Source organism: Pollachius pollachius, assembly GCF_949987615.1.
Source record: "Pollachius pollachius genome assembly, chromosome: 14".
Lineage (NCBI taxonomy): Eukaryota > Metazoa > Chordata > Actinopteri > Gadiformes > Gadidae > Pollachius > Pollachius pollachius.
In genome coordinates, this window is record NC_136947.1 from 12,476,723 (window position 1) to 12,498,175 (window position 21,453).

Genomic DNA, 21,453 nt, shown 5'->3' on the forward strand with positions numbered 1-21,453 from the left:
ACGACCGTTGCGCATTGTGAGCGCAACGGTGATGCTCCCCAAAGCACAACACTTGCTGCGTCTTGCTGTCGTTAGTATGTTTGTAAGGCTAGAAACAAATGTCAGCGACCGGTAGCTAATCCGTAGGCTATGTTTCGGCCGCCTAGGGATGCCTAAAACACGTTGACTCACCGGCAGAAAAGGTGGGTGTTGAGATGTTTTATAATTTTGTATTCTGACATCCATTCACGAAGTGTTTATGTCTTCCTTTGACATACATCTAATAATACGCTTCATCGACTCTGTTATTGTGCTGCTGTCTTTGGTTTTTATGAAGTACTTAAATGGAAGACTAATATTTTCTGCTATGATGTGACAGTATCTGTTATTGTGTTTACAGCAGATTTATGAATGTAGATTCCTTTGTCATACTGAATGCTCTTATCTTTACAGAGATGTCGTGGTTCTACCATGTCAGTCAGGGATCAAATGAACAACAACCGCAGCTTAGCGACACGTTTACCCCTTCCGTGGCCAGTCCCTTTTCCAGCCTCGCTGGATCGACACAGGAAGCCCTTGGCAACGCAAGACTAGAGTGGCCCTCCAGCTATTCGTCTCCCGGCCTGCTAACTCTGCCCTCGCCACCACAATGTTCAGCTCCACCGACCCTTGAGTCCCTCTCGTGTGCATCCCATAATGCAGTGCCAGGTGGGGGTTCTCTGCCTGTGTCATACGTCACACTTCAAGAGTACCGGTGCGTAATGAGCTGGTTCTTGGGGTGGACCAGCCCCCAGAGAGAACGCTTTCTGCAGGACCTTCTGGGCAAAGCAGTACCTGGGAAAGTGTGCACTCTTCTAGATTCACTCAATACTCTACAGGTACTTGTTCACCCTGTGTGTTTGTGTTTCCCAACCTTGTTGATCTGATGTACCCAAACAGCCCCTTCAGTATGCCTCAGGTATCCCATTATTGACGTGGAACCAGAAATGTTTTCCATTGGACTAATATTGCAATACCTTGACGTGTAGGATCATTATTAATATTGTCGTGGTGTGTAAAATGGAAGAAGCTGAGGTGTACCTACATTTCTAGTCTTAACTGAATCAGGATATGATGCCAAGCTCCTGGGTGCGAACCCCAAGTGGGGAATCACTGGCGAATGCTACAATGTAACATGGTTATCCTTCTTTCTGCACGGCGTCAGGTTAGAGACAGACCTCCGAACATCTTTGAGTGCCAGCTGCGTCTCTGGACCCAGTGGTTCGAGTCATGGAGTGAGGAAGAGAGGAACCACTTCCTGCTCGTCCTGGAAGAGCACGACCCGGCCTTTGTAGCACGGTTCTACCAGAGTGTGGCCGGTACCGCCGGGAGAGAGTGATGGCTTGTGGGAGTCGAGCCATGACATTGGTGCTTCGATTGAAGTATGTGCGATGGGTAAAGGATTTGAAGGCAATTGTGACGTTTATATCAAGTAAAAGCAGGTCTGAATACCAAATGTCTCTCTTCCTCCTCTCCCTCTCTCTCTCTGAACCCTACTCTGACAGTGATGGTAGGGGATCTATTGTTGAATTACAACTTGGATAGTATGGATCATTGTGTTAACCTACATCACCTGCAATATAAACCAATGAAGTGTTTGGAAGCAGAATACCTACAGGATTAAAACAAACAAAAATCAAAAACATTTGAATAAGGGCTATTGTTTATCTGTTGCTAAATGTGTTTCCCAGGGCCTTGGCCCTACAGTGTGCAGTTTGTAAAGGTCGGAAATGAGTTATAGCTTGGGGATTTTTGTATGGACTATTATTTTGAAATCCTGGAACCTCAAGGCACTGTGCTCCTGTTTTGTACCCAATCATGTAAGCTTCTGGAGGGGAAAGAAATACAAGACACACGGGTAAATTGAAAAGTATTTTAAGCTTCTGATAATATAATCTGATAATTTCAACTTTCTTATTGTGATTTTTTTTTTTTACCACAACAAGAAATAAATGCAGTAGACTATACTATTGCTTTTGTTTTATCTCACTTGTTCATTATTTTTTAATTCAGGCGATACATTGTATTACGATCAGTCACATCATGCATTGGTTTAACAATTTACATATTAAAATTAATTATTGCGTTGGCTGACATTGTATATCAATTTTACTGCACGCATCTCTGTTTGTCTTTTTAACATGCATACACATCCGAAGAGGATTCACCAGTGCAGACCCAAAGAGTTTGATAATCGTGTCAACGCAGATTAAGTGGCCTTCAGTCAGTTTAGTTTCCAAGATGAGAGCCAAAATCGACCTAGCCTACCTTTTTAGATTTTGGAGTTAAAGAAATTAACAGAAACCCCTTCCTCAAGAATGAATTTGCCTCTGCTAATGTTAAGTATATTAATCTGATGTAATGCCCCATGCCATAATTGAATTAAAACATTGAATGGTGGTATCCTTATACTTGTATTTATTAAATAAATGGTAACTGGTTTGAGGAAAGTTGGCTCTCAACGTACAATTCTGAAAATACAAAGCAGTAAGCGGTACCCTTATTCTGCGTCAAACCTCACAGAAAAGTAGAGCAAAGGTCACTCTTGTGTTGGAACCTTCGATGCGTTCTACCCCTCATTCCATGGATGTTGTTCCTCCAAGAGGTGCACACAATCTGTTTTACTGCGCCATCTTGTGTAGGCAAGTATATATTGATTAAACTGCTGTCCACGATGTTCCAGGGAATGGTGGCGCGATATACAACACAATAACTGTTTAGGTAACGAACGCGTCCTTGCCTATAAGCCACATTGGCTTATATGCGTATTTACAGTGATACAGCCCTCGTACGTCTTTACAACTCACAAGTGATCGTTGTTCGTGATTTAAGGTTACACTAAAGCAATGAACGCCGGACCGAGACCCCATTTTATCCATCGCTCCCCAAAGTTGGGTCCCATATTTGGTGCTGGACCGTTGAGTCACAAACGGGGCTACATGCTCGCCTTGTATGGGTTTCATGATGGACTGATTAGGAAAAGCTCCTTATTTCCAAACTTAACTAAGCTTACATGAACCGCGGTTGAGTGCATTGGGTTATATGAAGACGCTTTGGATAATAGTGCAACTATTTGCGGGTTGTGTAATAAACGACTACACCCTATTGGTCCGATTTTATTTGGCAGCGACAACATAGACACGTAACACGTACTACCGACGGGTTGTAATTGGCTGTAACGATCAGTCAGATACCATCGGATACAATATCGTACCGATCATTCTTTCTTCTCTGGCATAAGGGATGGCACTCTCGGGCTGGATTTGTTTGGTCACAGGCGCCTCCAGAGGGATCGGAAGAGGCATTGCTCTGCAGTTGTCCGAAGCAGGGGCTACTGTCTATATAACAGGGCGACAAGAGAAGACTCTGAGACAGACTGCTTCAGAGGTAGGCCACCTTTGTATTTTCCCCCATATTAGGATGGCAGGGGAGCTTCGATTTGTATTACAATCTAGTTGGTTGGTCAAGATGGGACACTGTTTTATGCATATACTCTGTCTTGGATTTGTTTGCAACTATTGCCCAAACATAATGTGCGTGAGTGATGATGTGTGACGTCAACTTGTTTCCACTGGCTTTGAAAATATAATCCACGCATACGACACACAGGATTAAGACATAACACATGATACATGTGCTCTGAGTCTTGCTGTCGAACCTATATGGGTTGCTCTCTAGCTGTCTTCAGCTGCTTGGTGGAACACATTATTCAAAAACGACATTATTTGTATAGTAGTACCTCTCCAGTTTATTGTTTATGGTGGTTCTTGTTGGTAAAAGGGAGACTATACAGAATTGGCTGGTTTAAGGATTTTGAATCAAATATCACCATAATGAAACACATTGTATATGCATACTACTCAGTATTCTACACAACAAGCAAACTGTTATTGAGGGAAGTAGGCACAATTTAAATTTCATGAAACACTTTCTCATGTTAATAATTTCCTAAATGTGACTCCATTTCCAGAGTCGATCAAAGGTCATCACTGTTTGATTGCATAATCCTTTGAGGCTATTTTCCCAATCGTCTCTAACCCTATCAATGTTGAGCCTGATTCACCTCAGTCTGATTCAAGTTCTTACATAGAGACTGAATCAGCTACAAAAGCAGTGTAAGTTAAATTAGTTTAGATCCTTATAACAGTGGCTGTCTCAAAGGGCTTCAAAGGTTACATTTTAGAGTCGGGAGGAAGGAACACTGACAGAGGAACTCTCCTTCCAGGGACGGTTATGAGTGCAATAGGTGACTTAATGGGAAGATTGAATGGTAGCATAACTGAGCATTAACATTGACTTTGTATTTCATTGGCTGTGTACCTGTAGCCTACTCTGCATAGTGATAAGAAAGTTGAACGTAATCTAATCTAAAAAACAACTCGGTGAGCAAAACAAGAGTGACCAAAGTCTTAATTTCATGGGAGTTGCCATTAGTGTTGATGGGGATAAAGCAAGGTCTTACAATAGCCTTGTTGTGGTCCCTCCCCTTCAGGTAGAGGAGAGGGGAGGCGACTGCCTGCCGGTGGTATGTGACTCCTCCAAAGAAGACGACATCAAACAGCTGTTTGAGCGGATCAAGCGTGAACAGAATGGCCGCCTGGATATCCTGGTCAACAACGCCTATGCAGGCGTGCAGGTCGGTGTAGGCCAATGCCGGGACACTGTCTGTTTATATATGCCATTCCAGATAAATGTATAAACACAGTTTCTAAATGTCACATGCGATGATGCGACAACTATAACCGGCTGCTGATGTCTTGAGGGATCATGTGAGGGATCATACGCCTTATGTGCTTTCAGGAATATAGTTTTTTCACGTCCAAACATCGACACAAGACCGTTGTTTTCAGATCAATCCAATATGGGCAGAATCTAGATTTGGTGTGTAGACGGAATGTGAAAATAGAGGAGAAAATTAGGCATGTGTTTTTTAACATATCCTCATTCGTTTGTTCATCATGAGGCTTGAACCTGAACTCTTCTTGTTGCTCTTCCAATTACAGGCTATCTTTGACAGCATGGGGAAGAAGTTCTGGGAGACAGATCCAGACATTTGGGATTCTATCAATAACACAGGCCTGAGGTAGGTGTTTGTGCTGAGTCATGGCCGCTGCCAAGTCATGATCCTGCTTAGTCATGGCAAGCTACCGTTGGATGAAGATACCCATGGATGAAGTGCCTCCATGAGATGTAAACAAACCGAGGGGCAGGATAGTGGGGCTGGAGTGTTCAAATCTCAGCCGAAAGGCACTGAGTTCGATCCCCATGTCTGCAGTCTACCTGTTGGCATCCTTAAGCAAGAGATCCTAACCCCTACCAGCTCCTTAGTGATCTATATCTGAATTACTGTTAGTCGTTTTGGATAAAAGCATCTGCACCATCTTGTTAGGGCTATATTTAGCCCAAGGGTTTTAACGGTTGGTTATTCTGCATACAAAACACGATATTAGTGAATGAAGCCGTAATGGATAACAAATATATAATTCTCTGTTTATTTATTGGGCAACAACATTCAGAGGATTAAATAGGAGCTCCTGTGTGATTGGTACTGCTACCAATGTGTCTAGATTTAACTCAACAACAACACAGAATGGATTCCTTCCATGGTAACCGTGACAGCTCATTTAATTGGAATCGGATGAGTCTTGTGCTGGATTCTGTGACGCCACAGAATCCAGCATGTATGTGTCTGCGAATGTGTCTATGGGCGTGAATAACATTCCAACCATATTCATGACACTCTTGAGGACAAGTGGTGTACCAGGAAGTATAGACACTTTCCTGAAATCATTGTTCTCAGCACCTCAATAATCCCCAACGTGAAATTCAAGAATACAGAAATGCTAATTCACCGTTGTTCTTTAGAATGATCGGCAGTGTGTCGAGTGTAGTGAATAACTTTTAAAATGGGTTGGACAGTCAGCAGTCAACCAGAAGATCGGTAATTTTACTAATGCTACCCAATCACAAGCTGACTCGATCACTCGCCCACAAGCTCCCCCACTCACTTGCCTACTCATTCAGCCACTCATCCCCGCCCTCAGACGTTCCCAGTGGGTCTCACTAACATCCGAAGCAACCTGACCTATTCCCACCCTCTCCCAAAATTCGAAATATTGCAAATGTACACTGTCGACGGAGGAGGTGTGGGTGGGTGGTGTTCGGTCTCTTCAAAGTGTTGAAGATGATCATCGTCATTCACAGCCATAGAGCTGCAGTGGAAATGTCCCCAATTGTAACTAAATAAATCAACAGTGTATTCACAAATGACTAAACTACTGTGTGTTCAAAGGCCGGTTTCTGAGTCTCATTGTTCTTGCCCAGGGGCCATTACTTCTGCTCAGTCTACGCCTCCAGGATGATGGTGGAGCAGGGGCGGGGCCTGATCGTCATGATTTCCTCCCTCGGGGGGTTGAAATACCTCTTCAACGTGTCCTACGGCGTCGGCAAAGCTGCGGTGAGTTGGCGCGCTCTCTGCAGCCAGTTTTTGTACCGCAGTCCAGACGTCTTAATCCTGTCTAATCAGTTGAATTATTTAATTACCTAATTCAATTCTCAGTGGAAGCAAACCCGTCAAGAGTACACGTGGATGAAACCAAAACCAGCTCATCAAGTTTACCCTCTCTTAGGCCACTACGGAGCAATATCATCTTAAAGTTACATATAAAGAATATTTCAAAGTATATTCTTCAAAAAGTGGTCCAAATACAGACATATTACAACTTGAAATACATTTAATATTTCCCAAATAAAAATGTCTAAAGGATCGGATGGAGATGTGAAAGTAACTACAGCCATGTTTTAACTACAGTTATTAAATATCATTCCATGTCTGTATTTCAGTGTGATCGGCTGGCCGCAGACATGGCCGTGGAGTTGAAAAGAAGCGGGGTAGCCTCAGTCAGCCTGTGGCCGGGCGCCGTGCCAACAGAGCTGGTGTCCCAAATGCTAAACACAGACAAGGGAGAGGCCGTCGACCCTAAGGTATCCCGTCTGCCCTTACAGGCATTTTCTACTACTTAGATTATGTGCATCGATATGTATTATTTCTGTCTATTCTTTGTTGTCTTTCCTTATTAATATTTTTGATATGGCATCTTAAATGTGACTAGTTCAGTGGCCTGTCAGAGAACCGGATTGCTTGCTTATTTGGCCCCTTGTATCGCTGCTTGCAGCTTTCTCGAGAACCACTCAGCCAATCAAATTCAACCTCGACACTGCAGTTCCTCGGGTCCTCAGCAGTAGGCCTGCCGGTGCAGTGCCTGCTCCGTGCCTGTTTGTAACGGCACACGCAACACTGCACTTCCTTGGGTCCTCAGGAGTACGCTCGCCAAGTGTGACTTTGATGGGTGAACCGCAGAACTAGCACACATGTGTGCAGAACTAGCACACATACAGACGCTCCTCTAATATTAGTCAGATGTTATGCTACTTATCACTGCTCTGTACTTCAGACCTGACACCCACATCTCCTGTCTGGAATTTAATAAAGTAAATATTATTATTTTTGTGTAGCGTCCCTCTTTAGTCACTTATCAAATCACTTTTATTCAAACCGACTTAGTGATAGTTTTTGTAACGATGTATTGGTTTTAATATAATAAGAGAAGACGGAAATTTGTGCTATATATTAGTACGATACTTCCACGAAAGCTTCAGTGCCATAACATAAGGCTTTTCATCCCTCGCTCTGTCTTGACGTTCTGGTTGTGTTTTCTGTTTTCCGTTCAGCTCAAAGAGCTGTGGATGGGTGGAGAGAGCACGGAGGTGAGCGGGAAGTGCATTGTGGAGCTGGCAAAAGGTACAATTGTTGTATTACTTCACAGCGCTCATGGGATATTCTTCAATTATTTACATTTAATCAATGAGAAGCCGCTTTTATCAAAAGCGACTGACAAGTGAGGCTTTGAACAATTCCAAAAAAAAATCTTTGTTTACATTATTCAATGATAACAATAAAATAACAAGGAAATATGACAATGCAATAATGTATTTGATCGTCTTGCTTTTATAAATCCGTGGGTATTTTGTACTTCTGCCCGGTAGATAAAAATCGAATGTCAATGACGGGGAAGGTCTTGATGACCTGCGACCTGGCACGCCGCTACGGAATACTTGATGTTGACGGTAAAACTATGTAGTCATATATGTACATTATATTTACAATATTGCTGCACAACCACTTGACGGGGCACAAATTATATATAAATTGTTTACATATTGCCAAAAAATGTCCTATTTTTGTATAATTGTTAGAAGAAATGTTTGCATTTACTTTTTGTATTTTTGTTATTGTGGTTTTGGCCTGTAATTGAAATTCTTTTTTCTCATTAATTTGTGATCCTCTTGACTTGCCAGGGCGCAGCGTGACCGACTACACCACCCTGAAGTTCTTGGTGTCCCAGGTCCCCTACCTTTCCTGGCTGGCCCCCATTGTGCCTTCCTTCCTCCGGGTGCCCCGCTTCATGCTCACCCTCTCTGGGGGGCGCTTCTAACCAGCCCGCCGCATCCCCCAAGCCTCTGTAGCCATAGAACCGTTTCCTATTCCCTCTGTAGGCTAGGCTCCTGGTACTACTTTATACTGATACTTTAAACATGCTTGACCCTAAGGCAGAAGGATTGTTATCTTTGAAGAGACTCCAGTGATTGGATGAAGGAATGTAATGTGGTTTTGAAAAAGAGGCACATCTTTATTAACTATTAACCTAATTGTTTACATTTTTTATGTGTATATAATCACAAATTCTGCACATGATTTGAAGTCACTAGATAATGAATGTACTATAATCATATCTATTTTGTAATGTATTTTAACTATTATTAAATATTGATACAAAAGAAAACTTAAAATGTGGTCGATTTTATTTGTTGGTGTACTTTATTTTATTTGTTGTATTTGTGCATATATTTATATCCCCAAAATAATTTTATTAATTGCATGAATAGTAGTACATACATATATCCATGACTCGATGAGGTTTGCAAATGCATGATGCAAATCTCTCCTAGCTGAATATTACCCAAAGATATTATGGGTTTCAGACGGGGCAACGCAACACTATTATTTCAAGAAAAGATATTTGATTTGTGCTTAATAGGTAAGCTTAATATTTTCTTGTCGGTTTTATGTCTATGGGCCAATATGGGCTTCTGATTTTTATTTATTATAGAGTTTCGATTTTTATTATTATAGATTTTAATTGTGTCGTTTACTCTTATTATACGGGCGCCTGTTTCCTCCAATCCGTGCTTGGCATTTCACAGGATGGCACACCCACAACAATCGTCACTTTGGGAGACTCCGGCCCTCATAGTTTCCTGGTCCTCAGCTCCGCCTAGCCTCGCTGTGGCCGGACAGAGGAAAGACTTCTCAGTTTCAGAACAAAAGCAACAACGGACCGAAGAGGCTAAAGTAACGGGCATCCAAGTTCAGTCCTCTAGTTTGTAAATTAAAGATTTCAGCACACAGCTGTTCGACGATAACGATTCACACCGTTCTTAACTCACGGGTAAAGCGAGAAAGTTAGTTATTTGGCATCTTTGTATCCCAATCCTAATCCGGTCGAGTGCTTGATAACTAAGCGAGGGTACCAAACAGACGGTATTGTTTCCCAGTGTTGATCAAGACTTGATTTTAGGAGAAGACTGTTATTCGGATAAGAGTGGTAGCCGTGTACGCAATCGTACACACATATTGAAGACAAAAGCGGCATTGGCATTAATGGTAAGTTTATTTTTGTGTTTCACTGAAGCGTGTCCAACGACCAAATGCGCCTGTGCAGTCTGGGCATTTTACTTAGTACGCCACAAAGGATCGAGCCCAGTGTGTTTTTAAAGGGATCGGGGAACAAGTTTGGAGAAATGTATTTCACCGACTCTATAGAACGATGTGGATTACAAAATGTTGTATTTAACGACAGATTTGCGACTGAAATTTCTGCCCGTTCTCCATCTAGGTCTACTGTAAAAATAAACGGAACACAAACTTGTTTGTGATAGTGGCCAATTGGCACGCTCTGCCACCATCAGATGTGGCGTAATCTGTAAACTGAGTTCGGAACATTTGATTTAGTAAACAAAGAACAGTAGTTCATTGTAAAGCTTTAAGTTGTTAATATTGTGACACCTGTTTCATTACAAATGGACCCGTTACAGCTTAGGTATGAGCTACAATTTGTTTAATCAATATTATAGTTCTGAACCTGTTATATAACATACACTATTCAACATACAAAGTTCACTAAAATGGTTTGCATTGATCCATACAAAATAATCCGTTTTCGAGTCTGGATCATTTTACATTTGCTTTATGTGTACTTAAAAATCCTCCTCACCTACTAAATCAGACTGACAAAAGCTCAAGCTCGCTGCTGGCTTTTAGATTTACATGGGTGTTTGCACTGTGTGGATTTGTGTCCATGAAGACTCTTGAATCTCTTTTAAGGACTAAGAACTTGAAGTAGAACAAAGCCAGTGCAGGGAACTGGTGAGAAAGTGGACTGTGATGGATTTCGTATGCCCCTCTTTCCCCTCCTTCCTCCTCCTTTTCCTCACCCCCCTCTTCCTCCACCCCCCCCCCCCCCCCCCTCTCCCCCCCAAGCCAAGCTCCCACCCTACCCCACCCGTCACCACCCATTGACACCACTCCCACGAAACAAAAGTCAGTCCCCAACTCTTGGTCTCAGGGGGGAGGGGTGGTCAATCTGGACGGTGGAGTATACGACCGGTTTCATTGCGAGGCGCGGGGAGGACAGGGTGCCAAGCTCTGGTGGGTCGTGGGGGGGGGGGAGGGGTGTGAAACAGCTGTCGGATAATTTACTTTTAGAATAGAAAGTTTTGAATGCGTCGAGAAGTGGCGATTGCACGTAAGCTTCACCTTTTCTGTTCTGTTACCCAGATGATGTCACGGATGTTACTTTAATGGTGACAAACTGGTTGAGACAAGTTGTGGTGAGAAAGTAATTTTGTTTTATCTCTTTTATTTAGGTAGAAAAGCCCTTCTACCATGTCCCTGATGGCAGCTCCCAGTGAACTCAGCGGTAGAAAAGGCGCTGCCGTGCACATGAAAGAGCCGTACAAGGTGATGGTGGTGACCAAGACCCAAGAGCAGGAGAAGCACAAAGTCTGCCGCTCTACCAAGGATGTACACAAATCTGCTGACTCGGCGGACGACGACAAAGGCGTTGCTAGCTTCAGCACGAACAACAACTCTGTCGTCTGCTTGCCCCTCGTCTCTGAAGGACTGAAGCTGGTTTGGACCCAGGCCGATCAGACCAGAGAACTAGATGCCATACCAGAGCTAGTCCAGGCATTTAATTTGTTTCCGTACCCGACATCCCGTGAAGTGAGTGCCCTCGCCAGGGCATGCGCCTTACCGCTGGACAAAGTGAAGGTGTGGTTCATGGTTCAGAGGATCAAGTACGGCATCAGCTGGGCCTCGGAGGAAATCGAGGAGACCCGCAGGAAGCTCTCGGTGCCTGAGCTCGCCGGCGACTCTGTTAAAGTAAAAAACACAGAATCGCCTGCGAAGGGCAAGAGAAAGGGTTATGAGGCGATCGTTATGGTGGACGGTGACAGCGGTCATGAAATAGAAGGGGCCCGCTCCACTTCGATGCCAGCCAAAAAGAAATCGGTGTATGAATCCCAGGACTCTTACAAACCTGCCAGACCGGCGGTCCTGTGTTTCAAATCTTCCCTCCCGCCACCCCAGGACTCCTACTACTACCGCCCCCCTGTCGACACGCCAGCTACTGTGGTGGCTGACGTCTCGCTCGACCTCTCCATTGAGTCGTCCACGCAGCAGCATCAGCATCAGCATCAGCATCAGCAGCAGCAGCAGCAGCAGCAGCAGGCACAGCAACAGCGACGTCACGGACGCTACAAAAAGTCTAAGGCACAACTCGCCGTCCTCCGCACCAGTTTCCTCCTGGAGAACTGGCCCACGGAGATAGAGCTACGGCGACTGCAGGAGGAAACGGGGCTGAGCCGCAACGACATCCGAAAGTGGTTCAGCGATAGCCGGTACCAGCTACGGGTAGGCCGGGGGGCCCTCAGTGCCGCACAGACCTACTCCCACCCCACTGTGCCAGAAACGCAAGAGGGCCATCAGCAGATTCAACCCCTTCCGCTGGTTTCTCCGAAGACACATCTGCAACAAAACGGCCTGAATGCACAGGAGGTGACGCGTAGCAATGGGATTAAAGACTCTCACTTCTTCCGGACTTTTCTCACAAACAGCCTGGAGGCCTTTGGGGAACGAGTTGTGGAAGCAGAGGAAGAGGCAGCTGAGAAGGAGGCTTCCAGTAATGGCAACCATTTTGTTGAGGGTGAACCGATTGAAGAGAAACCGTTACAATTGACCAAGACCCCCAAAACTGAGCAAGCCACACAGAAGACTGAGGAAATCAAACAGAAGACTGAGCCAGCCACACAGAAGAAGGAAATCACAGAGAAGACTGAGGATATCACAGAGAAGACTATGGAAATCACAGAGAAGACAGAGGAAATCACGGCGAAGATTGAGGAAGTCCCACCGAAGACTGAGGAAGTCCCACAGAGGACTGAGGAAACCACAGTAAAGTCTGAGCTAACCACACTGAAGACTGAGAAAACCGCAGCCAAGACTGAGGAAACCACACAGAAGACTGAGAAAACCATACAGAGGATTGAGAAAACCGAGAAGATTGAGAAAATCCTGCAGAAGATAGAGCCACTACCCCCCAAGATAGAGCCAACAACACCCCCACAAATGGAGGAGAAAGAATTGAAACCTTCTCCCTGCCCCTCCCCCGCTAGCACCCCACCACCAACTGCCTCACCTACCAAACAACTTTCAAACGGCGTCAGCAGATCAAAGAAGTCGTCGCGCTCCACCAAGGGGGGCTCACCGCCCGTGACCCCACAACTCTCCCGGGGATCGGGGTCCTCTGCTCCCTCCTCCCCAGCCCTCACCCCCGCTGGGCGACCGCGGAAGACCAAGGAACAACTGGACGTCCTAAAGCAGCACTTCCTGCGCTGCCAGTGGCCAAAGAGTGAAGATTACACTGAGCTCGTCAAGCTCACCGGCTTACCGCGCGCAGACGTCATTCAGTGGTTTGGGGATACGCGCTACGCGGTTAAGAACGGGCAGCTGCGCTGGGTGCAGGGCGTGCGGGAGCAGTTCCTGGCAGAGCTGGCCACGCAGCAGGGCAACGCTGGCGTAACCAACAGCAACAGTACCACACCACGCGGCAGTGGCGGTAGTCGCAAGCGAAAGTCGAGTCAGGCCAACGGAACTGCCGCCAACACAGACACCCTGAACATCCAACCACTGGAAGCGTATCACCAGTCAACTGGGAAGCTGCAGGAAAAAGACCTCGACTCCTTGTGCAAGAGGTCTAGAATGAGCTACCAGCAGGTCCGCGAGTGGTTTGCGTCTCAGGTGGGCGACATCACCGAACTGGAGTCCGACAACACGGATTGAGGAAAAAGACACTGGTGGAGTGTGTTCCCCCCCATTGGTTAGCATCGCTTTAACTGGAATAGATCTGCATCCGTTACGTCTTCCAAAAGCCAGCTCAAAAGTCAAGCAATTGTTTTGTATTATTATTATAATGCGGTTTTTCCCGTGTATTCTAATATATTTGGTCTTGAACTGTGCTTCTGCTTTTTAAAGAACTGCCTCAAGAAAAAAAAAGGATGTTGTACACTGGTTTGTATTTTAGGATAGTTGTCTCAGTTTAGATTGTCTGAGCAATACATTTATTTTTTAGTATTGTAGCAGTATAATTTATATTTGTAGTACATTTGGTACTTCAGTGTATCTCAGAATTTTGCAGACACAGCGCTGCTCTGGGAAAGTTTATATAATTATGGTAATTGTTGACTTATCACTGTGTAATCGTGTGTTTATTGCCAATTATTCCTGTCACAAATGGCACACTGGACATTCACACTTAAAAAACTGTCATGTTGCACTAGCTGTTTCAGAGCCTGCTGTCCCGTTCTTTAAGCCATCTCTTCTGATGACAACCAGTGTCATTTTAGTTTTTTTTTATTGAACCTTGTACCATGCTTAATGTAGTACTTTAACAAAGTGTGGTAGTCTGGCTATTCTATTAGTTTTTATTTACAGACTGTTAGTACATGCATATACCTGAAATATATTCATTTTGTTCATGTATTCATTTTTAGAGCCTGTGCATCTCAAGAAGTATTAAATCTGAGGTTTTCAATGTGTGTTTAGTGTAGGGCTGCTCCAGTTTTACTGCAGAAAAAAACATGTCAGTAATTAGTTCAATTTGTGCATCTCCTTAACAATGTCCCTCCAATCAAAGGGAGGAGGTTCAACCAGAATTGGGCTTTGCACTCGCTGACTTGATCGGTATCAGTATTTTTCTCTCCGCTATGATACATATTTTGTAATCTCTGTAGTTGATGCAAGGGTAGTGGTCTGGGCCATAGATGTCCATTTATCTACTGGAAATGTAGTAGTTGTAGGGCGGAACCGGACGAGGGGTATCGTAGGTAAATGACAACTGGCAACGCGGGGCATGTAAATATATACGAAATACTGGAAGTGAGCGCAGATGGCCCATTTGTAGAAGTAGATGGGGATTGACTAGTCAAATAAAAGATACAAAACAAACATCCGTGATTTCTATCCACCTTAGATAATGAGTTGAAGCACAGATGTAATTAAGGTGTTTACATGTGTGACATATCATGAATTTTTACTTTAATGGTTTGTGTATTCCATTAGAAGAGTATGAAAAGTAGCCAAATACTAGTATTCCATTTGTAGAGATGGTTGTGAATCTATAATAGCCTTTTCGTATACTGAAAGATGGCCTACATCATCCATTCCATTTTGCACAATTGTATCACTGGTAACACACAGTAAATAACATTGATTTCATAACACGGCCATTTACTGTCATTTAACCTTTTTGTTTATCTTATTTTTAGATTACATTTGTTCAGGAATAGGACTAGACTAATATGACTTGAATTGGCATTGAATTGACACAATTATGGTTGTTTTGTACTATAAATATAATATGCCCTTAAAATTCGAATGAGGTTTTGAATATTTTCATTTTGAATACTTATAAGATACCATATATTTCAATGCAATGAACCTCCTTTTGGTCTTCCAATATTAAAGTCAACATTATTATAGGGATGTATATATACATCTCTTTTCAGAAATCTTGACTGCTGTGTATATCTTGCGTTAAAAAGCAATAACGTTTCAAATTCCACACTGATTGTTCAACAATGTCAACAATGCTAATAAAAGTTTATTGGTACAAAAACTGAGTTTTCTGAAACCATGAATAGAAATGAACTTTTCCAGCCATTTTCTTATGAATAAAATATAGAATATGAAAACCTATGAATGAATATATATCTTAAACAGCTTAATGCCACATGGCCTGTGCAAAATGAACAACAGGCCATTCAACTACAAAAACAAACCTTTACCATAAATGGGATGACCTCATCGTGACTAAATTTACCAGAAACGTGACCACTAAATGGAATTCAGCGCCAATTTCTCCCAGGTCTGGGAGACTGTAGAGATGATCCACTGAATAACTGAAACTGGAAAACGTTTGGGTTTTGATTTCCAACCCTAAAAATGAAGAAGCAAATGTGTTTTATTTATTAATCTGGCAGCCTAGCTACCAAGGTGGTCCATGGAGATCAGGGATCAAACTCATTCACTTGGCTGGGAACCAAACACTCGCCACTATACTTTCCTACCACCTTTCTTTTTAAAAACGTTTTATTTAAACACAAATGGTAATGCAAACTAGCCTAGGAACCAGGCGTATCTGCAAGCTCATGTTTTATTTACTCTGGCATATACCTGTACATATCTATGAATTGGTCTGGTGAGGTCTACTGGACCACATGTTAACATCAAATTGTAATAAGGTAATTGTCTTTCATACAGTGTTTGGAACGTTATGTGTTACCTGACTGGAGGAGTATAGGAGACTGGTGTACCTTTTGAAAATCAAGAAGTTAAGAGCTTTATCATGACATTGTCACCATTAAACGAACAAAGTGATGGTCTGTAGAGAGACTTACTGAAGTCCTGATGGGAAGTATGAGTGGACATGGACCGGGCCGATCCAGGTGGTGTCTTTTAGAGAGTAACAGAACACACATACTAAGTACACTATTTGGTTCATCCAAAAAAGTATAGTTTTGTTTACAGGATTCGGACCATCAATGGGTAATGATGTTAGCCTGGTCCTACCAGACTCTCGTACTTCATTTCATTTGCACAGAGAGTCTGGACCCACTCAATTGACTAACGTTAACTCACTTTAAGGCGGGTGACTGTTGAAGTTTAAAACTATTGGGTCTGCCCAGTGCCACTCTGGATCTGCCATAACCAATCGCTAACGTCTGGCCGGGGATCACGTTGCGCGCAGGCTGTAAACAAACCAATCACCTTGCGTGAAGAAGTCCGTCAACGAGAGCTGACTTTAACGTCATTGTTCTCAGCCACTCCCTCTGTTCGCTGATTGGACGCAGAAAATTTAGACGGAGAAAACCCTCTAACATACCGCAGACCAAGACCTAGTACTGAAGGGAAATCAAAATTGAGCGGAAGTGCTTAGGCGGGCGGAGCCAGGCTATGATGATGAGGTACATTTATGGACAATGATTTGGAGAAAACAAATTCAAGAGTTGTACAACAATACAACCAGAAGGGAAATATTTAACTAAAAATAAACATATAACATAAAGAGAAAAAGATACACAATTATTATTATTCAGCACGCTAATATATCATATTATATGTTGTATTTCAATTAAATCAATCCTTAAAAGGATAATAGTTTTTATGTGCAATTCATTTAGGGGGTTAAATGTTGTATATTTATATGCAATGGTTTAAAGTAAATCTCAAATGTATTATTATTTTTTTTTATATGTGGTTTCAAAAAGGTGTGGGTTTCACATGCTAAGAGCATTGGCCTCATTAACCTAGCCTCCATCTTGGTTCCGCAAGCTGGGTGGGTGAGCTGAATGCAGAATTACGCATTCAGTTCCACCACCCAGCTAGCGTTTAGAACCAAGATGGCCGCTTGGTGAATGACGCCCATGGAGATGGCTGGAGGTGTGAATGCATATCATGCTCACCGTGAGGGAAAGCCGTGGGCCTCTTGCTCTCCCCTGGGATTCGGCCGAGCTGGGATGACTGAAGACCACACAGTGAGTCAAGCACAGGTTTACAAAGCACTTTTGCTGGGGACTATTTTTTCATTAAAGGGCACTTTCTTTGCCTTATTTTCTATGTAGATGTCATTTTCTATGTAGATGTGTCCCGAACCACCAGGACGCTGCTGTTGTGCCTAGGCAGTAAACAGGGTACCTCATATTCTGTGGGCGAGGTGTCACTAGGGGGGAGGGGGAAGAAACCATTACTCAGTTCAGTAGTACTAAGCAAGTCTTGTGAGGCGTATACAAATTAACTGAACTACATAATAAAAGCCCTTTTTCTTGTGGTTACCTGGAGGTGTGACCGCAACTGGAAGAGATATCCTGTGGGCACTGTGTGTCATTGAAACATTACAAACCCCATCAAACCGATTCATGATATTCATCCCACCGGCATTTTTGGAACACAAAAGCGGCGATACAAGTTTTTCTTACCTGCTTGTTAGAAATTGTCCCGGTGAGACCTGTGGTAAGGAGATACGCGTGAACTTTGGATTAGACAGTGCTATGGACGTTGTGGATGGAGTACGTAGTATCAAGCTACTCTTTCAACACTCACCCTTCTCTGAGAAAGCGGCTTCTTCAACTCTGCATTTTGTCTTTTCAGCTCACAGACTTGCCTGTGGAAATCACAGACAAAACTAAACAGACAGCACCCAGGAGACGTGTAGTCCCACCACCTCAGGTAGAAGAACCTTAGAAAACTACTTTTTTTATTAATATGGTATTAATATGCTTTACTATTAAAATATTTAGCCATGTGTTGAGAGTAGCAGAACTGCAACGTTTATTGAATGCAGGAGCAGATACTATATAGCCTACTTACCTAATTGTGTTTAGCTTGGCGTAGCTGTATTAGAACACACACACACACACACCTGTAACCCTGCTCTGTGGCCTCCTTCAGGCGTCTCTCCAGTTCAGAAGATTTATGCTTGAAGTAGGCCGTCACTCGCTCCTTCTGTTTGCGTTGAAAGAGGGCAATCTGTAGGTAACAAGGGTTAAAAGCAAGTTGGCTAACGTTATACTAATTATATCTCTTTTATTTATGACCACTACCCTAATCTAAGACCATCCTTCGCTAATACACACAAACCTGTGTTATGTGCTCAAGCCGTGTTTGAATAAGTTTTACAGGGTCCTTGAAAAACACTTCTTCTTGTGGCTTCATCTAAAAAACAAACAATTTAGCCAAAATAAAGGTTTTGTGAAAGTTTTAGGGCACCTCTAGGTTTCGGCTTTTCATTAGAAATCGTTAAGCTAGACCCACCGCATCTGTAAGAGGCAGATAATCACAACTGGCTCCACAAACGGTGCACTGTTCTGCTGGAAAGGGAGACATGTTTACTGCCCAATACTAGCGTATATGAATAATGAATGTGAAAAGTAAAAAGAAGTTTAAGCAGCACAGAAAGACCTACTGGAGTTGATGCAACCCTCACAGCAGATATGGCCACAACTGGAGACGAAGAACCTGGGCCCTTTCCTCCTGAAACATCGGTTACAGTGGAACCAGTCCATCGTCTTCGGTTTCTTCACCTGGACCCAGACGGGCCAACTACTCGTTCACACTTTAAAAGTGGCCGTGAGTTGGCAAAGTGGCAGGACAAGTGTTTCTGCCTCCTACCTTCGTGAGGGTAGTAAGTTGAATGGTTCAGTGGGGAGAAACAAAGGTAATCGTGTGCTTCGTCACATTAGCTCGACCGGATGCTTACCATAAACATCGTTTTTTTCGCGCTCATACACGGACGCTCGCACCACTTCAACTTGAATATAATAATGTAAATAATTGTTTCTGGTGAATTGGTGAAGGCCTTTGCAAGTCGCAAACAAGTCATGGTTAGATTATACCTTTCAACACAGCTTAAGTGTTAAACTCTAGAATCGATTGTGTATAAAACAATGACTGGCGCACCGGCTCCTTAATGGCGGCCGAAAAGGATGCACACATGAATGACTGCATAGTTTTATCAACTTTAGGGCCCGAGGGTACACCATAGAACAAAAATGAACTGCACTGCTCTGGCTTACCAACAATAACTTGGAATGTTGAGGTTAATGCCTGAGAGTTTTATGTTCACAAAAACAGATCAATTGTTGGAAAGGTAACGTTAAATATTATTTTACTTTTTTTTTTTTAACAGTTGCAACTTGCTTGTAATTGGTTGTGTGTCGAGGCCCTTAAGCAAAGAACGCTATCTTGTGGCTAATCGTATTGATATCATTTGTAGACAAGCATGGGCCTGCTTTAAAGATTGTTCATATTATAATGTGTCACAGTATGTCTTAATCATCCAAAAAGATAGGATTTGAGTTGAATCATTTCAGAACTTTCAATCACAGTCTCTCTGTTGAGGCCGTCCTCAACTGAGGTCGATGCGGCTGTCGACTACACCCACGCCTCAGCGACGCCCTGGTGGGCGTTTGTTGCTCATGCCTTCATCACATAGAGGTCGTTTCTCAGCTTCTGACTCAGGTGCTGATCAGTACTGTCCCCAGCACAACTACGGCTAACAAACGTTGGGCTATTCTTTCAAGTCCAACGTGATCAAAAGTAGCACAATAGGGCGTGAAACCAAACAATCTGGCCCACTCAGACGATCACCATGCTCACCAAGCACCTCCTCTGCTCCTCTTTCCACCGGGTCAGGAGGACAGGGAGCACACCACCCACCTCCTCCTGCCCACTGCTTCTTACCAGGTCTCCACTCTCCAGATGTCGGGATTAGATGCCGCCATGCTGATATTCTGCTGACCTATTTGTGTGTTTTAGTCTGATAATTATATATTATATTGCAAATCCATCCATTTACTACCACATAATTTTGCAGCTTATCGAATTTAACATACTTTGATTCAAGGTGTTACTTTTCTTGTAAAAGGTTTACCTATATCGTTGTTTTCAAAATATCTATATTTTGGTAGTCGATTTATCAAATGATTTGTATTCGAAAGAGACACACAACATGCGTCTGTGTCTATTGTCTCCATGGTCCTCATGTCTTCCAGGTGGCCCAGTCCATCCGTGCTCACGTGGAGCAGGTGTTGGACAACATGGAGGATCTTTAGACAGCTCTGTCCACCTCGTCACACAACCTCCGCCACTTTACACCCAACCTGGTGGCTCTGGGTGTAGCTCGGCTGGTCCCAGACCAGCTAGAAGATCAGTCAGTTGCTCAGGCATACAAAATCATCCTAGTATTAATCAACAATTTTATTGTATTCAGCTTAAATTTTTAGAGGTTGGCTGCTGTCACGGTAATCCAGACTGTTTCCGATGCTGCTTAAAAACTACATGAATGGCAAATACTAAATTAATAATATAAAATACTAAAGCATTACACCACAGATAGTTTGACAATGTCAAAGATCAAATGTATATTATTATTTGCCTGAGCCGATGAAATAATACATGAAAATAATACAATTGAGCTAGGTATACTAAACGTACTTGGGAAATGTAAGCCCATGAAGTCCAAACTTCCATTTCCATGTACATACATTAAATGTATCCAGAGGATGTAGCCGGCTAACCTGTCCCGTCCTCCCAGAACTCCTTCCACCGTCGGCAGTAACCTGGTGGACGACCTCCTAGCCCATATCCTCCTGAGGCTCCACCCCCTTACCGGGTATGGTGTGTCAGACATCTGAAATGGCAACAGCTGCTAAACCTCACTCTCAAGGTAGGTCCCATGGTCATACTACCACAACATTAGCAGCACTACTACTACTACTACAGAGTACTTGGACTATTAGATGTATGCCACCAAATGCAAATTAATGTTTCTAAAAGGAAAAACAAACCTTATTCCCCTGATTTTAAAGGAAAAGGGAGGTAGTGGGTTACATGAGTGCAATGGATTGATCTTGTTCCAAATCTAATTAAATGCACCAACGTACGATAAGAAGTAAATATGGGCTCACACTGCCCTCCATGGGTTAAATGTATGCTACTGCAATACCTGTTATTCGCCGTTTTGCGTTACCAAATCAACCAAACATTCTTGATTCCAAACAACTCCTCCCAAGTCTGATTGGAGCAAGTGAAGAGGTTGAAAGCCTGAACAGCAATAAAGCCCAGTCCCTAAGTGATACATTTATAATATGGGCAGAAATGAGCGTGAACATATTTTTAAGAATGTGCTGGTGGGCGAGGACTACTTAATGAAGTAATGGTTTCCGTCCAGCTCTTCTATCAACCCTTTTTTCTTCTCT

At 43.2% G+C, this 21,453-nt stretch overlaps 4 protein-coding genes across 5 annotated transcripts; 3 read left to right on the forward strand and 1 right to left on the reverse strand.

The window, feature by feature from the left end:
* The first annotated feature begins 43 nt into the window (after positions 1-43).
* On the forward strand, positions 44-2,109 carry cUnh14orf119 (chromosome Un C14orf119 homolog). Its single transcript, XM_079750645.1, has 3 exons — positions 44-182; positions 433-857; positions 1,184-2,109. The coding sequence occupies exons 2-3, from the start codon at positions 435-437 to the stop codon at positions 1,355-1,357; spliced, it is 597 nt and encodes a 198-aa protein (XP_079606771.1). The 5' UTR covers positions 44-182; positions 433-434; the 3' UTR covers positions 1,358-2,109.
* A 1,118-nt stretch (positions 2,110-3,227) lies between these two features.
* On the forward strand, positions 3,228-8,779 carry dhrs1 (dehydrogenase/reductase (SDR family) member 1). Of its 2 annotated transcripts, XM_079750273.1 has the most exons (8): positions 3,228-3,405; positions 4,511-4,654; positions 5,022-5,101; positions 6,343-6,475; positions 6,862-7,002; positions 7,750-7,819; positions 8,065-8,145; positions 8,377-8,779. In XM_079750273.1, the coding sequence occupies exons 1-8, from the start codon at positions 3,262-3,264 to the stop codon at positions 8,511-8,513; spliced, it is 930 nt and encodes a 309-aa protein (XP_079606399.1). In that variant the 5' UTR covers positions 3,228-3,261; the 3' UTR covers positions 8,514-8,779. The 2 variants fall into 2 exon arrangements, with proteins under 2 accessions (XP_079606399.1, XP_079606400.1); XM_079750274.1 differs by lacking the exons at positions 8,065-8,145; positions 8,377-8,779 and having other exon boundaries at positions 7,194-7,769.
* Positions 8,780-9,392: 613 nt separating this feature from the next.
* homeza (homeobox and leucine zipper encoding a) lies at positions 9,393-15,263 on the forward strand. Its single transcript, XM_079751495.1, has 2 exons — positions 9,393-9,742; positions 11,005-15,263. The coding sequence occupies exon 2, from the start codon at positions 11,024-11,026 to the stop codon at positions 13,478-13,480; it is 2,457 nt and encodes an 818-aa protein (XP_079607621.1). The 5' UTR covers positions 9,393-9,742; positions 11,005-11,023; the 3' UTR covers positions 13,481-15,263.
* Positions 15,264-15,543: 280 nt separating this feature from the next.
* LOC307085748 (E3 ubiquitin-protein ligase RNF212B-like) lies at positions 15,544-18,759 on the reverse strand (the record flags this gene model as incomplete). Its single annotated transcript, XM_079750608.1, has 12 exons — positions 15,544-15,634; positions 15,981-16,011; positions 16,096-16,150; positions 17,161-17,218; positions 17,393-17,417; positions 17,531-17,571; positions 17,674-17,702; positions 17,798-17,858; positions 18,117-18,223; positions 18,335-18,409; positions 18,509-18,564; positions 18,660-18,759. The coding sequence occupies 12 exons, from the start codon at positions 18,757-18,759 to the stop codon at positions 15,544-15,546; spliced, it is 729 nt and encodes a 242-aa protein (XP_079606734.1).
* Between the last annotated feature and the right edge of the window lie 2,694 nt (positions 18,760-21,453).